The sequence below is a fragment of the Ixodes scapularis genome, unplaced genomic scaffold (assembly GCF_016920785.2).
Source record: "Ixodes scapularis isolate PalLabHiFi unplaced genomic scaffold, ASM1692078v2 PGA_scaffold6__148_contigs__length_123643588, whole genome shotgun sequence".
NCBI classification, from domain to species: domain Eukaryota; kingdom Metazoa; phylum Arthropoda; class Arachnida; order Ixodida; family Ixodidae; genus Ixodes; species Ixodes scapularis.
In genome coordinates this window covers 91,333,978-91,353,245 of record NW_024609881.1, presented here as the reverse complement: position 1 = coordinate 91,353,245, position 19,268 = coordinate 91,333,978, and the positions used below count along the sequence as shown (strand labels likewise).

Here is a 19,268-nt window from a genome sequence, read left to right as displayed (position 1 = left end):
AGCACAGGTATAAGTCATCGAGTCTTCTTCCTCGTTTCTTCTTTCTTTGATCTTCAATCTCGATCTTCAATTCTCTGGTCAACCCGTGTCCAAAAAAAACTATCTCACTGTCCACTAGGCTAATGAATGGTTGGCTCACGCACCCGGGGTTTCGTTTTGCTATATGGTAAGCTTCTACAACCTCCCTCGATAGCTGGTCTTTGTGTTTAAACAGCACTTTTGTGTCACTAAATCTTGGCTCACATTCACATTCACGGCAGTGGACAGCTAAATGGGAGTACGCGTTACCTTTTAATGAACTGTAGTGTTCGCGTAGACGAATGTTGAGGCAACGTCCTGTCTGACCTATATATGAGTGACCGCATGAGAAAGGTATTTCATAAACGGTCCCCTGTGCACCGAACACGAACTTCATGCCATGCTTGACGCGACATCCAAAAAGTTCTGGCTTACTTTTCCTGTCAGCACGCTTATTAACCACGTTTATAATCCTGCTCAGTTTGTTACGCGCTGAAAAAATTACGTTGACCCCATACCTCAAACCGACTACCTTTAACCCGTGTGAAAGACGACGGATGTAAGGAACAACGGCGACGTTCTTTTTGTCTATCTTGGCTTTTTCTGTGTCAGGTTTTCTGGAATCTATCTTGATGTACCGAGTCACCTTATCGCAGGCTGAAGTAATAACTGAGTCGGAAAAATTGGAGTCTCTGAGTCTAGCGACCTGTACTGAGAAGCTTTCTTTCATCTTATGAAAACAGGTTTTTGTCAACGCTGACTGTTACCTCCCTCGATAGACCAGCTATCGAGGGAGGTAGTAGAAGCTTATCATACAGCAAAACGAAAACCCGGGTGCGTGAGCCAACCATTCATTAGCCTAGTGGACAGTGAGATAGTTTTTTTTTTTTTTTGGACATGGGTTGACCAGAGAATTGAAGATCGAGATTGAAGATCGAAGAAAGAAGAAAAGAAAGGAGGAAGAAGACGCGATGACTTATACCTGTGCTGGTGTGTGTGCTTTAATTTGATATGATTTACAATGTTGCGTGCTTAATGGCGAATGACTGGTGGAAGAGGAAAAAGAAGAAGCCGTCCTCGCGTGAATTTTTTTGTATGTGTTCTGAATAGATAGTTGATAGTCAGCGCCTCGTCCTGTGTGTTCTCTCCTTCTTGTCCATCTGTTATTCGCGCTGTTTTTCAAAAATGAAAATCTAGATCTCGCTTGAAACGACGGGAGGCTGGCGGATTGAAGGGAGCTCAGTTGTGGAACTCCCCCAGAGGGGGGCTCCATGGTAGTTCCACAACTGGGCTATTCGAGTAACGTTGTCAATGGCGGATCCACGCTGCTCAGCCTATAGTTTCCGTCAGCATCACCGCCAGGGCGTGTAGCAGCGTCTTCCGATAAACGCCACTCAAGAAGTCGGTGACGCCAAGACGCATGCGTCGGCCGCAAGCTGAAGTTGAACGGTAGTTGCTGCGGCAGCGACTCTCGTGGAACTTCAGCTTGTTTTCCGCTTTGGGGAGGGTCGGTCGGGGATCCACAAACAATGACGTCATCCGGAGGCATTGACTTCTATAGTCGGTGACAGGTGAAGAGTTCAGTTGAAGCTTCTCCCACCTCTTTCCACTTCAGCAGATCAAACACTAGAGAGGAACTGCCCCCACGCCCCCTTCCCCTCCTTCCAGCCTCGATCTGCTAAAGTGGAAAGAGATGGTGGGAGCTTCCCCTCAACTCTTAACCTGTCAGAGATACAATAGTAAGGGTGCAGGCGAGCTGGTGGATGTTAACCATGTTGAATATACCTGAGACTGGGGTAGAAAAACATAAAAGTCGAAGAAACAGAACGGGACAGGACGACGTCTCAAACGTTTCTTAACCTGTCGCCAACTATTGCTTCAGCCCTCCCCTATAGTCTGTGTTGCGAGGTGTTACTTGAGAAACTGAAGCGTGCTGCTCAAGTGGCGGAGATAGAGGAAAACATTATAAGCAAAAATAAGGAGAGAATAGGGCAAAAAAGACGAAGTTTATGTTGCTTTTTTTTATCTCGAAAAGTGAGTTTTGCGGCGACAATAGATTTTGTTTCGAATGCATTTTTGAAAGTTGCAGCGTGGAAAGACACGGAGTTGAACTTAGTTCGGTATTAGGTAAGCAGTTTGGATTGCAACTACCATAGTTAAAATATTTCTTCCTACCTGTTGAGAAAAATGTAAAAGCCGGAAGGAGCAAGATGCGTTACAAAGCTATTGTTACGAAAGCATTGATAGACAATGGGTGGCAGAAGCATGCATGTCGATGACCGACATAGACAGGCTGTCAACGCAGCGCAGCTGTAAGGAAGTGCGTTTATTCAAGCCCGGAAATGTGGTATCATACAGAAAGAACAGAGTAGTAGGCCGTCTTTCGAAGTAACCTTTTCACGCATCACATTCTGTGCTGAACAAGAAAAAACTCTAGCAGTGGAACGGTCATTTTTCAGGTATGCACCACGCTAGGCTGCAATTTCGATATGTTTGACATAACTTCGGTGCGAAAACAACGTTTTGACTGACTTCTGATACGGTATTCTAAAAACACAGTAAAATAGTTTAGCTATATCTGATAAAATTACTATTGAATAAATCAGTAATTAGAGCAATAATTTCACACCAATAAAATAACAACCACTAAAAAACATAGAAAACTCGGCACGTTTCATTTAAATCAACATAAGAGATCTAAAAAGAACGACAGATTTATCTAAGAATACTACTATATTACCTTATAAAATAAACAACAAAGATTTGAGTTGGGCAAATTGGTTTCGCATAGCGTGAGTGAAAAAACAGCACCAAATACGGAGGACTAAATCTTATTTCTATTCTAAAAGAGTTTTCAGCTAAACAATCACCACCTGTAATAATTAGCGTTGCGAGCTTGGGGTGTTCCTTTGACACCCTAAGGTCAGAGAACTATCCGGCTTTCATTTTCTATTTGGTACGTATCTGAGTTCACATCAATGTTCAAGAGTTGAAAACAAGTTGCCAGCCGGGAAACCGTACTTTGTTCCATTCTGGATCAATATTGCATTACATTTTGTTCCTATGCATTCTTTCCTTTTTTTCTGGCAAAGAAAAATCGGCAGGGAGAGGGCCCTGGTATGCTGCACGGCCTTCATGAGCCCTCGCCAGCTGGAAGTCCCCCTCAAGACTCGTGCTCCCGCTGCACTGGTCCGTCACCATGGAGGTTCGGTAGCGTCGTCTTCTTGGGTTTCTTCCTCAAGCTCTCTGGCATCCTCTTTGTCCTGGTGGGCTTTAGCTCTGCGACTCCTGGACTCAGGCTCCTGGGCTTTGTGCTGATCCCTGTGGGCATCGTTGTCTTCAGCGCGGGCATACTGTGGGGCGCCATGGAAAGTTGGCGGTACCGGGCTGCCATCATGGCCATCCACGCCTGGGATCCCCTGGCCGCTTCTGGAATGTTTTTGCACGGCGGTGCTGGGACCAATCCTGAGCATGTCAGCGTGGGGCATCGCGCTGGAGTGCATTCTGCCCCGCCTGTGGATCCCGATGGCCCGCTGGTCGGTCTGCAACCAGTACAGTTCACCAAATATCCCGTTGTGCAGATTTATCCTGTATGACGACCGAACCTCGAATAGTTCGGGGAAGGCACCTTTCAATGCATTTTTTGTGTAATTTTGAGTGTTCAAACAAAAGTAGGGCAGACCAAGAAACCAGGATAACCCAAATATCCTGCTGGTAAGTATTCTGTGCTGAAGTTATAAAACATATGGACTGCTAGATGTCCGGGGGCTCAGCCATATCTGAGCACATTGTTATTGCGCACACTAAAAAATAAGTGGTGTAGCCCTTACACCCCTTGTCACATATATGACGCCCCTAAACTTCAGTTGGACGTACAGCGCACTGACGTTCAACCGAAGCTACCAACTTTCACGCGCGGTTTGATAGCCGAGGTGTACAACTTAATAAAATAGCTTAAGTCAGTGTAACTGACTGTAAAAAAAGTAATCGGTGCTTTCTTCGCCCTACCGCAAAACCTCAGTTGTTGTTGTTTTTTTCTGTACTCTTCGATGCGTATTTTAGCTGTTTAATATCTAATATTCCACCGCCATCAAGCCTCTGGTAAAAGTTGTGGCTGTCAGTTAGGACATCAGTGCGCTGTACGGTTAACTGAAGTTTTGGGGTGTCGTATATGTAACATGGGGTGTAAGGGGCTACACCCTTTTTTACAGTGCAGTTTTTATGATTCTGATCATAATACGTCAGCGTTAAGGTATGATAGGCTGCAAACCGAAAACGTAATATCATAGGCATGAATGAAGTGGTATGAAGACAAAAAAGCCTTGATTTGAAAGTATCACTGACCAGAAAAGTTGCGTTTTATATCACTGCGATGCCTTTCTGGGCATCGCAGTGTCTTGTCGTTTATACAGGCGAATACCTGTCATCGCAAGTTGGATGCAAGGAAAGTCAAATGCTCATTTAAATATACAATTTATGGGCACGTCTATACTCGGGGATAACTTTCTGTGGTAATTAAGAGTAAGCCGGGGGACGCTGACTTACGGCTCTTTATTATTGCGTCACATAGCTCCGGGCTTTTTTGGTTGCGGTTTCAGTTTGAGTATTGGGTATACAGTTCATCGCCTCGTATATAAGGATCTCTGTTCGCGTACTAAACCGCGATCGCCGAGCATGCAGGCCTATCGGTGTCTCTTTCCATGCGTTTCACCTGTTTCTACCCACAAGCCAACGCTTTGAGTGAAGCCCTTGGAATGACTTGCAAGGTACATTGCACCGTGACCAATCTTCCCGAATACTATTTGTCTTGCCATCGACACAGATATGCGACTTCAATTTAAGAGAGGCCTTGCGTTTCATCGGCGCTTCAGTCTTGAAGTCAGTGAAACGTAAACTCTTCTGGTACTAAAGAATCACAGCACGGGTGCGCTACACAGAAATAGGAGCCCGCACACGCTACGGCACGAAGTAAAATTCCATTTGAATCGCTTTTCGCTACCGCTGGCCCTAGTGAAGGTCGCTGGTGGTGCACCACAGCTCGGAACACGTAGATCGAAAGCTCGCGCTGCAGAACCCAGAGATCCTTGGCTTAATCCCAACCTCCGCTAGTTTACCCCGGTGAGCTTCCTAACCAACCTATAGACGCTTTACACACGCGCCAAATTGTAGCCACCATTGCTGACCTTCTCTTGACTTACCGAGATGCCGAGCAACTGAAACGGTAGTTGACGATCCTCTACAAATGCCGATGCTTTAGAAAAGGACACAGCTGAATCTAATATGGCAACAACCTGGCCTGCTATGGTAATGATGATGTGAAATAAACGGAATAAAAGGAAACAAAAACTGAAGGTCAGTTATGGCGGCGTCCATGCACAGCTGCTGCAAAGCGTCTATATACGAAAAAAATGGAGAGTGCCGATTCCCTTTGTCTCACTTGGGCGTATACAGGTTGCACAACACTTGCTTAGTTCATTTTGGCAACCTTTGGTGGCCAAACTTCGTGAACATCCTACGGGGCGAGTTTACGGAAGGCATCGAAGGTACCTATGATGACGAACGACGCACGCGAGAAATACGTCACGTTTGTTTTGCAGGAAACTAGAAAACCTGCGGCAAACTTAAAGCAAGGAAACCCGAAAGAGGTAAAACATGAATGCTATAAGCTTGGCATATCCTGACTAATATTAGAGTAACATCGTGAAATCGAAGCTAAAAAGAACAATTTTATATATTTTATTTGGTCAAGTTATACCTTGAAAATTATTTTGGTAAACTATATTCAGATTCTCTGTGAAATGGTGTGCTTCGGTTTTGTAGCTTCAGTTGCATTGACGAAGAAAGCTGATCCCGAGTGTAATGTGATGCCTCAAACGACTCGAGTCGTTACTCAAAGGCAGTCGACGTCGCTGAACCGAGAAGCTTTCACTAGAACTCTTTTTAAAAGTGCTCAAATCATAACATTGCCTACTTTCTTAATCTCCCGGCTTAAATCGAATGTTGAATGCTACAGATGAATGCAATTTTGGCTTTCAAGCTATGGCTACCTCCTGCGAGGTATACGCACATTTAGGCCGTGTGCAGGGAGATCTGTAAAATTGGAAAAGGCTTTTAGTAACAAATCAATGAAACAACATCAACTATCTGCATGTTACAATGATGACACCGAAGCTACGAGAAGCTAGTAAGCCACGGTGGCTATAATGTTTAGTTTCGCTTCCGGACTTACGTGTTTGTGCAACAATGTGAAAAAGGTTGTGATGGTATCTGTGGCCCCTCTCGAACTTTTCAAATAAAATTATGTCTGACAAATAAAACGACTCTGGTTCGAGACTGACAGTGGACATGTAGACGTATCAATAAACAAACAAAAACAGGAACAACACGAGCAGATATTCAAAACGCTGTGTTCTCCTTGTCCCTCATTTTGTTCTCTCTTCTTCTTTCTTTTTGCCCGTATATCAAGTTTCCACATGGAAATTATTTATGCAGGAAGCAACTTGGAAGATCAAGGGGATATTTATAATCACCGATGAAAATGTCTTCCTCTTTCGTGTTTGTATTTCTGATGGACCGAATCTGCCGAACTTCAGACTCGACAAAGTCTGGCATGTGCCGAACTTTTGAAAAAAGGTTCGGCAAAAGTTCGGCGAAAATTCGGCAAACGTCTGCGCATGCGCTAGAACGCGACAGCGCCATGGATGCCAAATGGACGCCGTTCGGTCGTGCGGCTACTATTGTACCTCGTCCGCACCTCGTACCATCGTCCGCACCTCGTACCATCGTACCATCGTCCGCACCTCGCCGTAACCAATGGTTACGGCGAGGTGCGGAGTAGATGACATGGTAACTGTGTGTTTGTCAGCCTTTGCGAGTGTGGTTCTCTTCAATATTTTCTGCCTCAAGAACAGAAGTTTGGCCTGGAATTGACGCAGTGCGCTGCGAAAGTGACAAATGATGCGGTGCATTCTGGATAACCTGATTTTTATTTGATCTTTCCAGTGATGCAACGAGGTACTTCCAACATTGACTGACAAGTACTTAAAGCACTCCTCGCCATTAGAGCAGTCCTGTTTACGGCTAACAAGTAGTTTGTGCCAAAACAAATAATATTACTTTTTAATTAGCATTATTTCGCGGTTTTTATATATTTGCATTAAACGAAACATAGAACTACCATGCTCGGTTGCAGATCTGACATTCCTAAGTTTTCCCATCTTCCTCGACGTCCGCGTGTGTCCTAACATCAGGAACCGGCCTTTCAAAAGTTAAAGGGAAGCTACGGAGCTTCTTGGAAAAAATGAGTTAGAAGTGAATTCTAGTGTATCTTTACCCCGTGAACCCGAATACCCAAACCATTTGCTGCGTAAGTATTGTTAAACGCGAGAAAAACGCGAAAGACAGTCGCTGTCCGTGACGTCATCGACGGCTCTTTTGGCTGCCCAAGGCTAGGGAGGCGGGGCTTCAGTCCTATTTTGAAATTGCTCGTATGGCTCTCCGGCGCGTCGCATTGAAATATAATTTTGATATCTGTTAATCTAAAGGCCAAATGAACGCGATTCAAGCGTTTTTTCTCAAATGTAGAAGTGCCCCATCTTCCCTTTAAAAAAGAGACGTTTCGATTATGGGACACACTTTTCATGCAAAGATAATGGGACTCATATCGGAAAACATGCATATTTACAATAATATTGTTTTCTCTTCTTGTGGAGGCTCAAAAGCCATTGCATTCATTTTCGCGCACGGAACAGTGACTCGCGAAGAAAGTAATAACGGTATTACCGCCTTTATTTCAACCATGTATACATTGCAAGCTTGCGCTGATGAGGTCTCGAAATCGAAACGCACGTATCATGTCTGCGCCTGCTGCTACCCAACCTCGTTGACGTAACACTTCTACAAAAAGTCACTGTTAAAATTGCCAGTAAAAACACAAAAATGACACCAATACAGTTATCTTGTAGAATATCGTTTTATTTAGTAATAACTGTGTCAACATATGTATTTAAAAGAACCTACAAACGTTTTTCGCCCCAAAATAAGAAATATCATCTTTTAGGCCTGGCAACAATATATTTTTTCCGAATCTTTGCCGAATCTTTAGAAAAGTTCGGCAAAATTCAGTTTTGCGGAATCTTAAGAATCTGCGCCGAATTTTCGATTTGGCAAAAGTTCGGCCCATCACTATTCTGCATGTTGTTTAAATGTCTTACAACAACGCTATTTATACACAGGCTTCAAAAGGTTGAGGACCTCGTGACACGTCTCCGTGTTTGGGTTCGTTCGGGTTAAGACTGTTGACCCGTCGCGTCAAACGTCCTAAAGGATACCCGTGCTCCGGAGCCAATCACCATGATACGTGGAGGAACTTGGCGATTAACGTGTTCGAACGAATCTCTGGAAATAAAAATGAAGTTCGTGATGTGACATTAACCGTGACGTGGACATCGAAAACGTCATGCGCAGTCTCATGTGGCAGACTTTCGTCACAGTTCTGAACATAATTCCGGCCTCGTCGATGAGCCATTGGTTCCATCGCATCAGAGAGTCGATTGCGCTCGGTTTTATTAAAACAAAAAGCTCCTAGGCCGCTGCCATGTTAACGATGATGATGATGATAATGCTGCTGGCGCGACACTCGCACCCGATATGAGCTAGGCATTTTCTGGCGCGATCTTGGACTGTCGAAACCTGCTCAGTGCGATTCTCCACCTAAGTTGTTTCGCGGTTTTGCATTACAAGTTTTCCAGACCCTCTTGAAAGGTTCCACTTCCTTCTTCTTACGCGTGCTGCGTACCATATTACTGCGATATCAAAACGATATTAGAGCGATAGTTGTTAGTGGGACACTTCGCGATTTCACGCCGTCCACCGCGCTTCATATCGACGCGGACCATTTTCGTCACTCCGCCCAAACACTCCACCGGCCGCTGATATCAAGATAACAAACAAGCAAGATAACATATGCATGGTCGTTCAGGGTAGGAAGATAACATGCATGGTCAGTAAAACAATTCTCGCCGGGCGATCTGGCAGTGCGCTGAGGTAGGTGCCCTAGTGACCTAGAAGTAGCGCAACCAACAGTTCTCGGAAGATACGCAGATAAAACTGCTTTAGGATTTAACGATGCATTCTGTATCAGAAAGCAAGGGGAAAGCAATGTGCGTTAGTACCCTGTGCATTCACCTAACAGATACAGAGTTTTATTTTCTAAATGAATGTCCAGAGAGATGGCATTATTTGTGTGTGTTCGTTTCAATGCATCTTCATTAGAGGGTGCACTTCGTCTTGTCTAGTTTCTTGCCCCTGTGTATTCGGCACTTTTCGTTTAGCTCGTGTGTCTATTTGTACCGAAGTGACGCACGAAAACATGCTCCCCTTTTAAGCAGACAGCTGAAATCCTCCTTACTTCATACACCCTGAGTGGTTCTAAAACGGTATCGAATTTTCATTCGGTGTGTTACTAAGTTTAATGCAAAAGGCCTATAGTGACTTTATCGTTCGTCCTTACCGTTTATTCAGTCCATCTGCTCCTAAATGACACCTTAGCGACTCCGACATCACACCTCAGTTGTCGTTGTGTTCCACCTTACAGGTTGAGTTCAACTGTAACAATTACCTGCCATTCATGCATTTCGGCTCGACTTCTACGTCAAGCGAAAGAAGGGAAGAACGTCGAACGGCCCTCAACGCGCTTTTGAGAAGAATGACAACTGTCTCTCCCCTCTTAGAGATAATCCGCCTAGAATCGTTCTCAATCACCGGCAAGACATCGACAAGAGAACACCTATATCATCCTTTTCCTCACTTCAGGTGCTGTTGACCGCTGTCCTGGCAGCGGGATCCCATGGAACACCGTCGACCGTCAACCATCCATCGGACACCGGGCAGACAGTCCTGGCTGGCACGACATCTTCATCCTAACTAAAACGTGGCTGAAACCGGATATCAATGATAGCGAAGTTTTACCGCTTGAAATGCAGCTTGAGGTTTATCGATGCGATAGGAGCACTCGACGTGGAGTGGGAGCCCTATCGCAATAAAAGGAAGTATTTCATCGTTTCGAATTAATATTAAAACTGGACTTGTGGCGGTGTTTATTTGTGTTATTTCGTCTTTCACTAAAATGGTAATTGGTGTTTGTTATAGGGCGCCGCAATGTGACACTGTATTTTTAACTGACCTAAACACAGTTTTGTTCGAAATCCAGAAGCGTTATCCGAAGGCCAACATTTTTTTCTATTTTGAGATTTTAATTTTCCGAACATTGATTGGGAGCGGCTGCTTACGACCGGCCCAAACGAGGCCCGACAACTACTTGATATGTGCCTATACCATAACTTCACCCAAGTTATTGATCAGCCTACTCGAGGTGGAAACATCCTTGACCTGGTACTGACAACCTGTCCTGATCTTGCCAAATCTGTTATGTCAAAGGTCTCAGTGGCCACAACTTGTTGCACATTGAATGTTCCTTTCCTACTATTCCTAAACGCCTAACCTCGAAGACAATACGTGACTACAAGAGGGCAAATTATGTAGCTATTAACGAAACTTTTTACTCCTTTGAGACCTATGCTAGTAACTTTTTCTCTAGGTCTATTGAAGAGATCTGTCAATTGTTTAGAAGTAAATTGATAAACCTTGTTGACGGGTTTGTGCCGCTTGTACGAATATGTGGTGATATTGGTAACCTATGTTACAATAAGTCACTTAAAGCACCGAGCAATAAAAAAAAAAAAACGCCTCTTTGCTGACGCAAATTGTAAAAACACAGACTCTGCATAGGATGCCTATAATGTTTGTCTGAAAACATATAAAAGTGCTCTTCGCTGATCAAAAGAAAAGTTTTCCTTTGAGGACCTTCCAGCGATGTTACGAGATAACCCCAAAAAGTTATGGAAAATCATATCCCCCCAAAACAATGATCGGTCTGTCCACCTGATAGATGAAAATGGAAGTCGTGTCTCTGAAGCTGACGTTTCGAGTGCACTGAATGAGTATTTTTCGTCTGCTTTTACTCTTGAAACAGAATACAATTTTCCCCTGTTATGTAATTTGGATTTAGAGCCCATGACACCTATTGAGATTTCCCCCGCTGGAATTTCGAAGCTCATCGAAAGACTTAAACCCACTTCTTCTTGTGGGCCAATTATTTCAAGCCCGTACCTCCACTTACTACTTCCGCAATCATTGTCCCAATCACGTCTTCCGACTGATTGGAAATTAGGAAGAGTTGATCCCGTTTTTAAAGCTGGCATTCGCAGCTTAGTTTCTAATTATCGCCCGATATCATTAGCCTGCATAGCATCAAAACTCCTAGAACATATTTTATTCTCGCACTTTGCGTCGCATCTGGAATGTAACAATATATTTTATAACCATCAACATGGATTTCGGAAAGGGTGCTCCTGTGAAACACAACTTCTGGAATTCACCCATGATCTTCATATTAACCTTCAAGCGCGTATCCAGAATAATGCCGTATATCTGCCTTTTGCAAAAGCATTTGACAGGGTTCCTTACAATCGCCTCATCGCCAAACTCTCAGGCCTTAATATTGACCCACTGGCTTTTGTCTTGGCTTCGAGAATTCTTTTCTTCACGCTCTCAATTTGCGTCCGTTAACAATCATGAATCTAACACAGAACCAGTGACATCAGGAGTTCCCCAGGAATCAGTGCTTGGGCTTTTACTTTTTTAATATTTATTAATGATCTCCCTGTATCTGTCGTTTCCACCATTCGTCTTTTTGCCTACGACTGTGTACTTTACCATAAAATTGTGAATCAGAAAGAATCAGAATGTGCTACAAAGCGATTTAAACAAAGTTTGCACATGGTGCTATAACTGGCTTATGTCACTGAATACATCAAAATTTTACTTAATTCACATTACTCGTAAACAATCATTATCAGTATTTTCATACTCAATAGGTAACAATCCGATTGAGGTTGTAGACTCCCATAGATACCTCGGTGTAACAATGACAGCTAACCTTACCTGGTTTGACCACATTGAAAACATTACAGCTAAAACATCCCGAACTCTGGGTTACATCAGACACAACCTAAAAGCCTCTCCATCTCATGTCAAGAAAACTGCAAAAAACACATACGTAAGGTCAAAACTGGAATATGCGGCATCGGTTTGGGAACCCTCATCAGATCTACCTTATTAACAATCTGGAATCGGTTCAGAACCGGGCAGCGAGGTTTATCTTGTCCGACTATGACCGCACCACCAGCGTATCTGCTCTAAAAAATCAACTGAACCTCCCACCATTACAAGTCCGCCGTAAAATTGCACGCCTTTCAGCTCTTTACAAAATTTACTATTATCATCCTAGGCTGCGCGACGCCCTACTGCATTCTCCCCTCCGATCATCGACCCCACAAGAAAATTCTCGAACATTCGCCCGCTTATCTGGTAGCACAAACGCATTCAACCACCCTTTCTTTCCCCAGACAATTGTCGACTGGAACAACCTGCTAGATGCCATCGTAACAATTGAAAACTCTGACGCATTTAAAACGGAATTATCGAGAATATTTTATTAAAAAACAGGGTTTAATCTTGAATTGTATTTATTGTGCCTAATGTTTTTTTTTTCTGTGTGCTTTTATGCGAACTTGTGTTAATATGTGTATATTTATTTTAAATTTTTTGTGTAATTATTGCATGAAACTTAACCATGCAGCCCCCCCCCCCCCCCTTCTTTATGTAATGCTCTCACGAGGGCCTTTAAGGGTATATGAATAAATAAGAATAAATAAATAAATTGTTGTTCGGGTTTGGATGGGGAACAGATCGGTCGCGTCTGTTCATTTGCCTTTGTGCTGGTGTACAAAAAGGCAAGTTCTTTCAATAACGAGGTCGTCTTGATTTCCGTCCGATCGACAAGATGTGACTGTCGTGGAAACTGCAGTACTGTGTTATTTGGCATCTTTCTCAAATATATTATTTCCGGATAACGCTGCGCTGTGCAGTACGTACACTATATTGTTCGAATGTTAACATTCGCTAAATTTTATGTACGAGTCTCGTAGTGTGCATCGGTAAACACGTTATGTGTGCGTGTGAAATATGCATGTAATTTGTCTATCTTCAGTTGAAAGTCAAAACGCATCGTAAAATAAAACAAACATTCTAGAAGCATTCGTTCTGTCGCACGTGTACCTAACAAAAATGGTTCATATAATTTTTTTTTTCACTTGTGGTACGATGCTTTTTCAATGTCCTCGGAAAAATGCATGCATCATTAAACGCAACGAGCAGCCGGAAAAGGCAAGAATATAGCCGCCAGCAGTGTCTGAAATTGCGCCTACGAAAGCTGCACCTGCGCCTATCGAAACCAACAGTCCACTCGGTTAGGGTTGGCAGGGACGCCGGCAATAGACTAGCCTCAAACCCAGTGAGGGGTCTCGAAACAGTTTCTCTTGTCCCTGGGGCCGAGCGTTTCTTGCACAAAGGTAGAGAGTGAAGGGCAATACGTGAAAGCAAACAATCCGCCCGTTTCTTGAAGCGCTGACGTCTGCAACCGAGGTTTTAGTCGCACGCATAGTGAGCCTCACTTCTATCAACGTGTTAGCCTTGACGGACACGTAAATGGACCTTATCGGAGGTGTAATACTCGTACATCGCGTCCAGCCTCCAACCTTGATTTGGGCTAGATTTTTGCACTCACTCAGTGCAACGTCAAGAGGGTGACAAAAGCGCAAACATGTTTAGATAATCCGCGCCGAAGTTTTGCTGCAGAACTCGCAGTTGGCTTTCCTCCTCTCAGTCACAAACGCTATTGTATTTTGCATACGCTATTTTTTTATTTATTTTTCATTTCCATTTTTTAAACTGATTTGGTAAAATATTTAGCGTTGGAGCACTGAACCACTTAAACAAGTCACTTGCGATTTCTGCTTCATGTTATGAATTGTGAAAGATCCATCCAAGAACGGTTAAGTATATTGTTAATGCAGCATTCATAGGGTAAGCTCTTATTGCTTTCGTGGCTGCGACATGTATACTCTAGATGGTTACGTCACGCTCATGACATAACGATGTTCACGTCACGTCGTAGTCGTTTTAAATGATGTACGCCGTACGTCATACCTTGAACATCGTGGCGACATCACGATGTTTCTCTCCACGTCACCAGCCGGACTGTTCTCACGTGACACTTACACGTCATATGTCGCATAGTCACGTGACATAACCTCGTGTGACGTTGCAACGTCTGGTGACAAGCTGACGTCCCAGAAGAAATATAAATGCGCCTTGGGATATACAAAAGTGACGGGCAGTTTTCAATTAAAGAGTTGCTGACAAGGCATTTATGCCAGCCTTGAGTTCTATGACAGCACAATTCATCACAATCGATAAAGTTAGTGAAAAGTAAAAATCTAGATTTGCTTTTTCTTTTTCTTGCGAAGGATTAACGATCTTAGCGGATGTTTTGTCGCGACCCATGAGTGAGTGGGCAGCTACTCCGTTCACCCCTAAGCTGGCAGTGAAATCTGCGTTCTCGTCGGAGCACTCAGACGTCTATCATTTAACACGCGTTGAAGCCGCCACCTATATTCGGAAGAAAACGGGGGAGGGGGGGGGGGATGAAGGAAGGTGGCTGATTAGTTGGGCGAGCACGCAGCTTCCGTCGAACTGTCAGCTTAGGGGAGAAAAGAAAATCCTCGGCAAGACAGTCGATGACTGTCATCATCATCGCCGTTTTTGTTTGCTTCGCTTGCCTGCAGAGGGGGCCTTTTCTTGCGCGGCGTTTAGAAGGATAACCTTACGGGCGACACTTTTCAATGATTTCGGCGACGGCGTTTGTTGTCTGTCGTTGCACAGGACGTTGCGATTAAATACCGACATCTTTCGAGCTTGAAAAAATAGGGGTCATTGCGACGGCGATGTTGAAATCCGACAAAGACCACTAGATTATTAACAAAAAAAAAAACGAATTGACGACTTTCTTGGGCAACGTTATCTCCGAGCGCTTTCATCTTGCCTACTTGCGAGATAGTTCATTTTCGGTCACGGTACCGATTGGTTGCGTGCTCGATTGCCGGATGTAATGCTACACCGACTTGAAGTACACGCGTGCGCAATCTCGAGTGCTTTACGCGATGTCTCATCGGTAATCTCTTTCGCAACAAAAAAAGATTGCCGGTACAGGTGCACTTGGATTTCTATTCTTTGAGTGATCATCTTGTGCCTTCCTGCTCGTGAGAGCGCACGGCATGAGCAGTGGGAAGTTCGCTGGTTTCCTGGCCTTTTCTCTCGGGATTTTGAGGCGTCGAAACAGTTTAACGTTATATTCTCTTTTATTTGTATTTGTCCCGCGTTCTTTTAACTGTCTGCTTTGTGATGAAAATGTGCACTGATGTACCGTTGTTACTGAAAACTCAATAAACACCTGGCGCGCCGACTCCCGAGAATTCCATGATTGCTTCACAGCCAGTGCGATTAAGGCATTAGCATGTAAAAGCTCTGAAGATGGAATCCCGAAACACGTAGGAAAAAGGAGACAGGCCACGCTCTAATTTTATTTATTTATTTATTTATTTTAATTCTAAGGGCACCACCCTCGGGCATTACATATGGGGGGCGTAATACAAAGATTGGCGCAAATGAACCAAGTGGCAACAACAAAAGGCAAAGATAAAAATAAAATATATTCAAAGCATTTGGCGCAATTTTGGCTTTCAAACACAAGACATAAAAATAATGGCGCACAATGAAAACATGTACATCAGAAAGAAGACACTGCCAACAACAAATATTGCAGGGATGCGACAATATTCAAGGTTTAACATGTTTAGAACGGACCCAAAGGACTGATGGTCACTGATGGAGGCAATTTCTCAGGGCAGGCAGTTCCAGTGCAATATAGCGAGTAGTATTGGAGAGTTCTTAAACATGTTGGTTCGGTACAGAAAAGAAAAAACATAGAAAGAACTGCGGATAATTTGTGACGGCTTGAGAAGCGAAGTGTGTGTATCTTCACGCTTTGCAGTTCGTGATCTCCTCTTAGTGTTCTTCTGAGAGTCTGCGTTTCTTGAGCGCCGTTCACGCACATGCAACCGAGTACGACCAAGAGATAAAGGCCCGTTCACACTCTGGCAACCGAGTACGACCGAGAGGGACCAGACCGGTTTTTAAGCCTCTTACGACGGCGTAGGACCTTCTCCGCCGCGGCACATCCTGTCCTTCGCCGTCACAAGAGGCTTAAAAATCGGTCTTATCTCACTCGCTTGTATTCGGTTGCAAGTGTCTGAACGGGCCTTAAAGCGTCATTCACAGACTTGCAACCGAGTAAAACCGAAAGAGACAAGAGCGGTTTTTAAGGCTCTTGTGACGGTGTAGGACAGGATGCGCTGCGGCGGAGAAGGTCCTAAGCCGTCGCAAGAGGCTTAAAGACCGGTCTCGTCTCAGCCGGTGCTACTCGGTTGCAAGTGTGTGAACGGGCCATTAAGGCCCGTTCACACAGTTGCGTTCGGAGCGACCACTACGCTTACGAACGAATGCAACCGGTTGGAGCGACAAGTTACCATAGCAACGAAGCGCCAAACGGTCGTTTCGTTCGTGTTCGTTCGCAACGCAAGGAGTTGAGCCGGGCTGAACTTTTTCGTTACGTTCGGGAACGACGGGAGCGACAGACCAATCACAGGTCAAGGAGCTCGGTCGCGCGCGTTGCATGCCGGTCGTTCCAGGCAGTTCCAGGCTCCTTCTATTTGCAAACATGGCGTCGGTGGTGATCGTCGGCAGGACGGTGTGGTGAAGGCTCATCGTTCCCCGTAAAAGGGCTATCCTTGACTGTGAATTTTCGTCGTGTGTCGTTACGATAACCCAGCACGTACTAGAGGGGAAGATCCACCTACTTGTGCGGCGATCTCGTGGCGGCACTCTCAAGACAGCAGAAACGCCCGTGCCGTCGTGTTTGTTTACTTCGACTACAGTGGTGCTTTCTTAGCATTTGTGTCCTCAAGCATCACCCGGATTTCTTTTTTGGCGCATTCCTTGCGTGTGCTCAAGTTCAAGGTATTACTGGTGCGTACCGTACAAAGGATGCGAATTTTTTGCTCGTTTTCATCGCCCGAAAAAGGTGATTAGTGTTAGCAATCCTGAACGCTCGCATCGTCTGTCAAATTATATTTCTACGTTGCTATATCGTTGCTAAGATTACATCGTCTTTTATAATCGTAAAAAAGGCTTGTGGCGAGATTTGTACTGTTGGCAAAGTCGTGTATTAAAGTCGTGATCGTCCAAGACGGCGTACTGCATCTTTTTCTTTTTTTAATGCACTACCCTGCAAGCGTGTCCTGAAATAAAGAGTAATAAAGCTTAAGGTCATAGAAGACGGTCTGTCTATTTTCTGTTACGCAAGTGAGTGGCAGCGCGTCCCCTTCTTTTTGGAGGCACCGCTGAAACAGCTGACGGCAACGGAGAGGCGGTCGCCGTGCTGCCGACCCGCTGCGCTTGTTGCAGTGGTAGCAGGAGTGTACGCGCGGCGCAGAGCGATCGTTCCGGTCGTTCTGGTCACAACGGACGCAGTCGCGGATAACGGGTTCGTTTTAGATCTCTGAGCCAGCCTTTACACAGCTATTGTAGGCGCACAGCAGATCTTCGTGACTGTACGCCGTAGCCGAACCCTCGGGCTGCTCCGGTGAGGACCCCGCTACCCCGCGTCGGGCACGAAACCGTCCGCCATGTTTGTAAGCGTAGCTGGGTCGCTTCCTATTGGCTAGGAGCAAGAGCTGAAGCTCGTTTCTCATTGGCTGTTGCTTCGTATGGTTGCATGCGGTTGCATGTGTGTGTACACGTCGCGCGCAGTTGTCGTTGAAGTCGCAGCGGTTGCATTCGTTCGTAAGCATAGTGGTCGCTCCGAACGCAAATGTGTGAACGGGCCTTTATGGTGTATTCGCACGACGGAGTTTCTCCTCCCGAGCAGAAGACTGAACGTCATCGATCCGTTTTTCCGTCGGGGCAACCCTGCCCCCTCCTTTGTCCACCTGCCTTTGGAGGAGGATTATGGTCAACATCTTTTAAATGTGGGGTGCCTTTTTTTACCTGCCGTTTTGTTTGATGAGCCACCGAAGATCGTCAGCAGGTTGCGAACAGAGAAAGAGAAAGAAGGCTTGCGAAATAGGAAATACTAACGTTTACGTCAAGGCCAGAGGCGAGACGGTCATCATTATTTGGGGGGGAGGGGGGGGGGGGGGGGGGGCTGGACGGATGGAGGAATGGATTACAGCCGATAGAAGGGTTCGTGAAACAAAAGGCCCCTGCGACTCAACTACATGCGACTCCGCCGGACGAATGCTCGCGTGGATTTCTGCACCGCCTCCTCCCCCCGCGACTTTTTCTTATTTCAGCCCTATGACGTCCTCGGTTTTCACCGGAGATAAAGATCTCTCGTGAGAATAGACCATTAGAGTGGGGGGAGATCGGTGGCCGGGTGGGCTAACGCGTCTCAGCTCTGAGCTAGCAGCCAAAGCTTGCGCTGCAGAACTTCCTGGGCTCGCTGCCCTCCCCTTGCCCGTTTCGATCCGGCCGAGCTTCGTACCGGCACGCGTTCATGTAAAGGGGTATGCAAACCGTCGCCGCGGTCATAGCGAACCGGAGAAATTTCACTGCAAAGCCGGGGAGACTTCAATCATCACCACGATCATAGACAGACAAAGCCTGGCAGATTGCCATTGCTGTGCGTGGCAGTCCAGCATCCACGCCTTCGCTGAAGATGGTTCGCAGTAGTACCTGAAGCAGGTACTTCATTCCGGATGCAGTGTCATGCCCCCATATACACAAAGGAAACCCATCTCTGATTGTGGGGAGTTGTAGGGAATTGTTCTTGCACATCCCATCTGGTACGATGGGTCCTCCGGTACGAACTCCGCATGTGCATGTCTTTTCCGGTAGCGCATGCGCAGTGCGTACCGGAGGGCCCTTCGAACCGTATCAGATGTGCAAAAACCGTTCCCTAAAACTCTCTTGTGTCTGCACACTGAATTTTGTATGACGTATTCACAGTGTGATCGCGCTTGTAATATACACTGAACTTTTAATAAAAATATCTTTTTTTCACGTGTTTTGGATAAGCACACATGTGAGAAAATAGTTGTCTCTAAAAACAAATATGCAAAGCAATTTCACGCAGTTCCAAAACGTTGAAACTTCGGGGCAGCAACGTTCCGGCGCTTGCATGTCAGAAGGACGATGATCGGCTGTGTTCACCGAATTGTGTGTCCTATTTT

General features: G+C 45.2%; 1 protein-coding gene and 1 pseudogene across 1 annotated transcript; both read left to right on the top strand.

Moving 5' to 3' along the window:
* Positions 1–3,137: 3,137 nt before the first annotated feature.
* LOC8039052 lies at positions 3,138–3,614 on the top strand. The gene has a single exon (XM_002413086.5). It carries the CDS (start codon positions 3,138–3,140, stop codon positions 3,612–3,614), a length of 477 nt encoding a protein of 158 aa, XP_002413131.3.
* A 7,198-nt stretch (positions 3,615–10,812) lies between these two features.
* On the top strand, positions 10,813–11,307 carry LOC120842060 (annotated as a pseudogene).
* Positions 11,308–19,268: the final 7,961 nt, after the last annotated feature.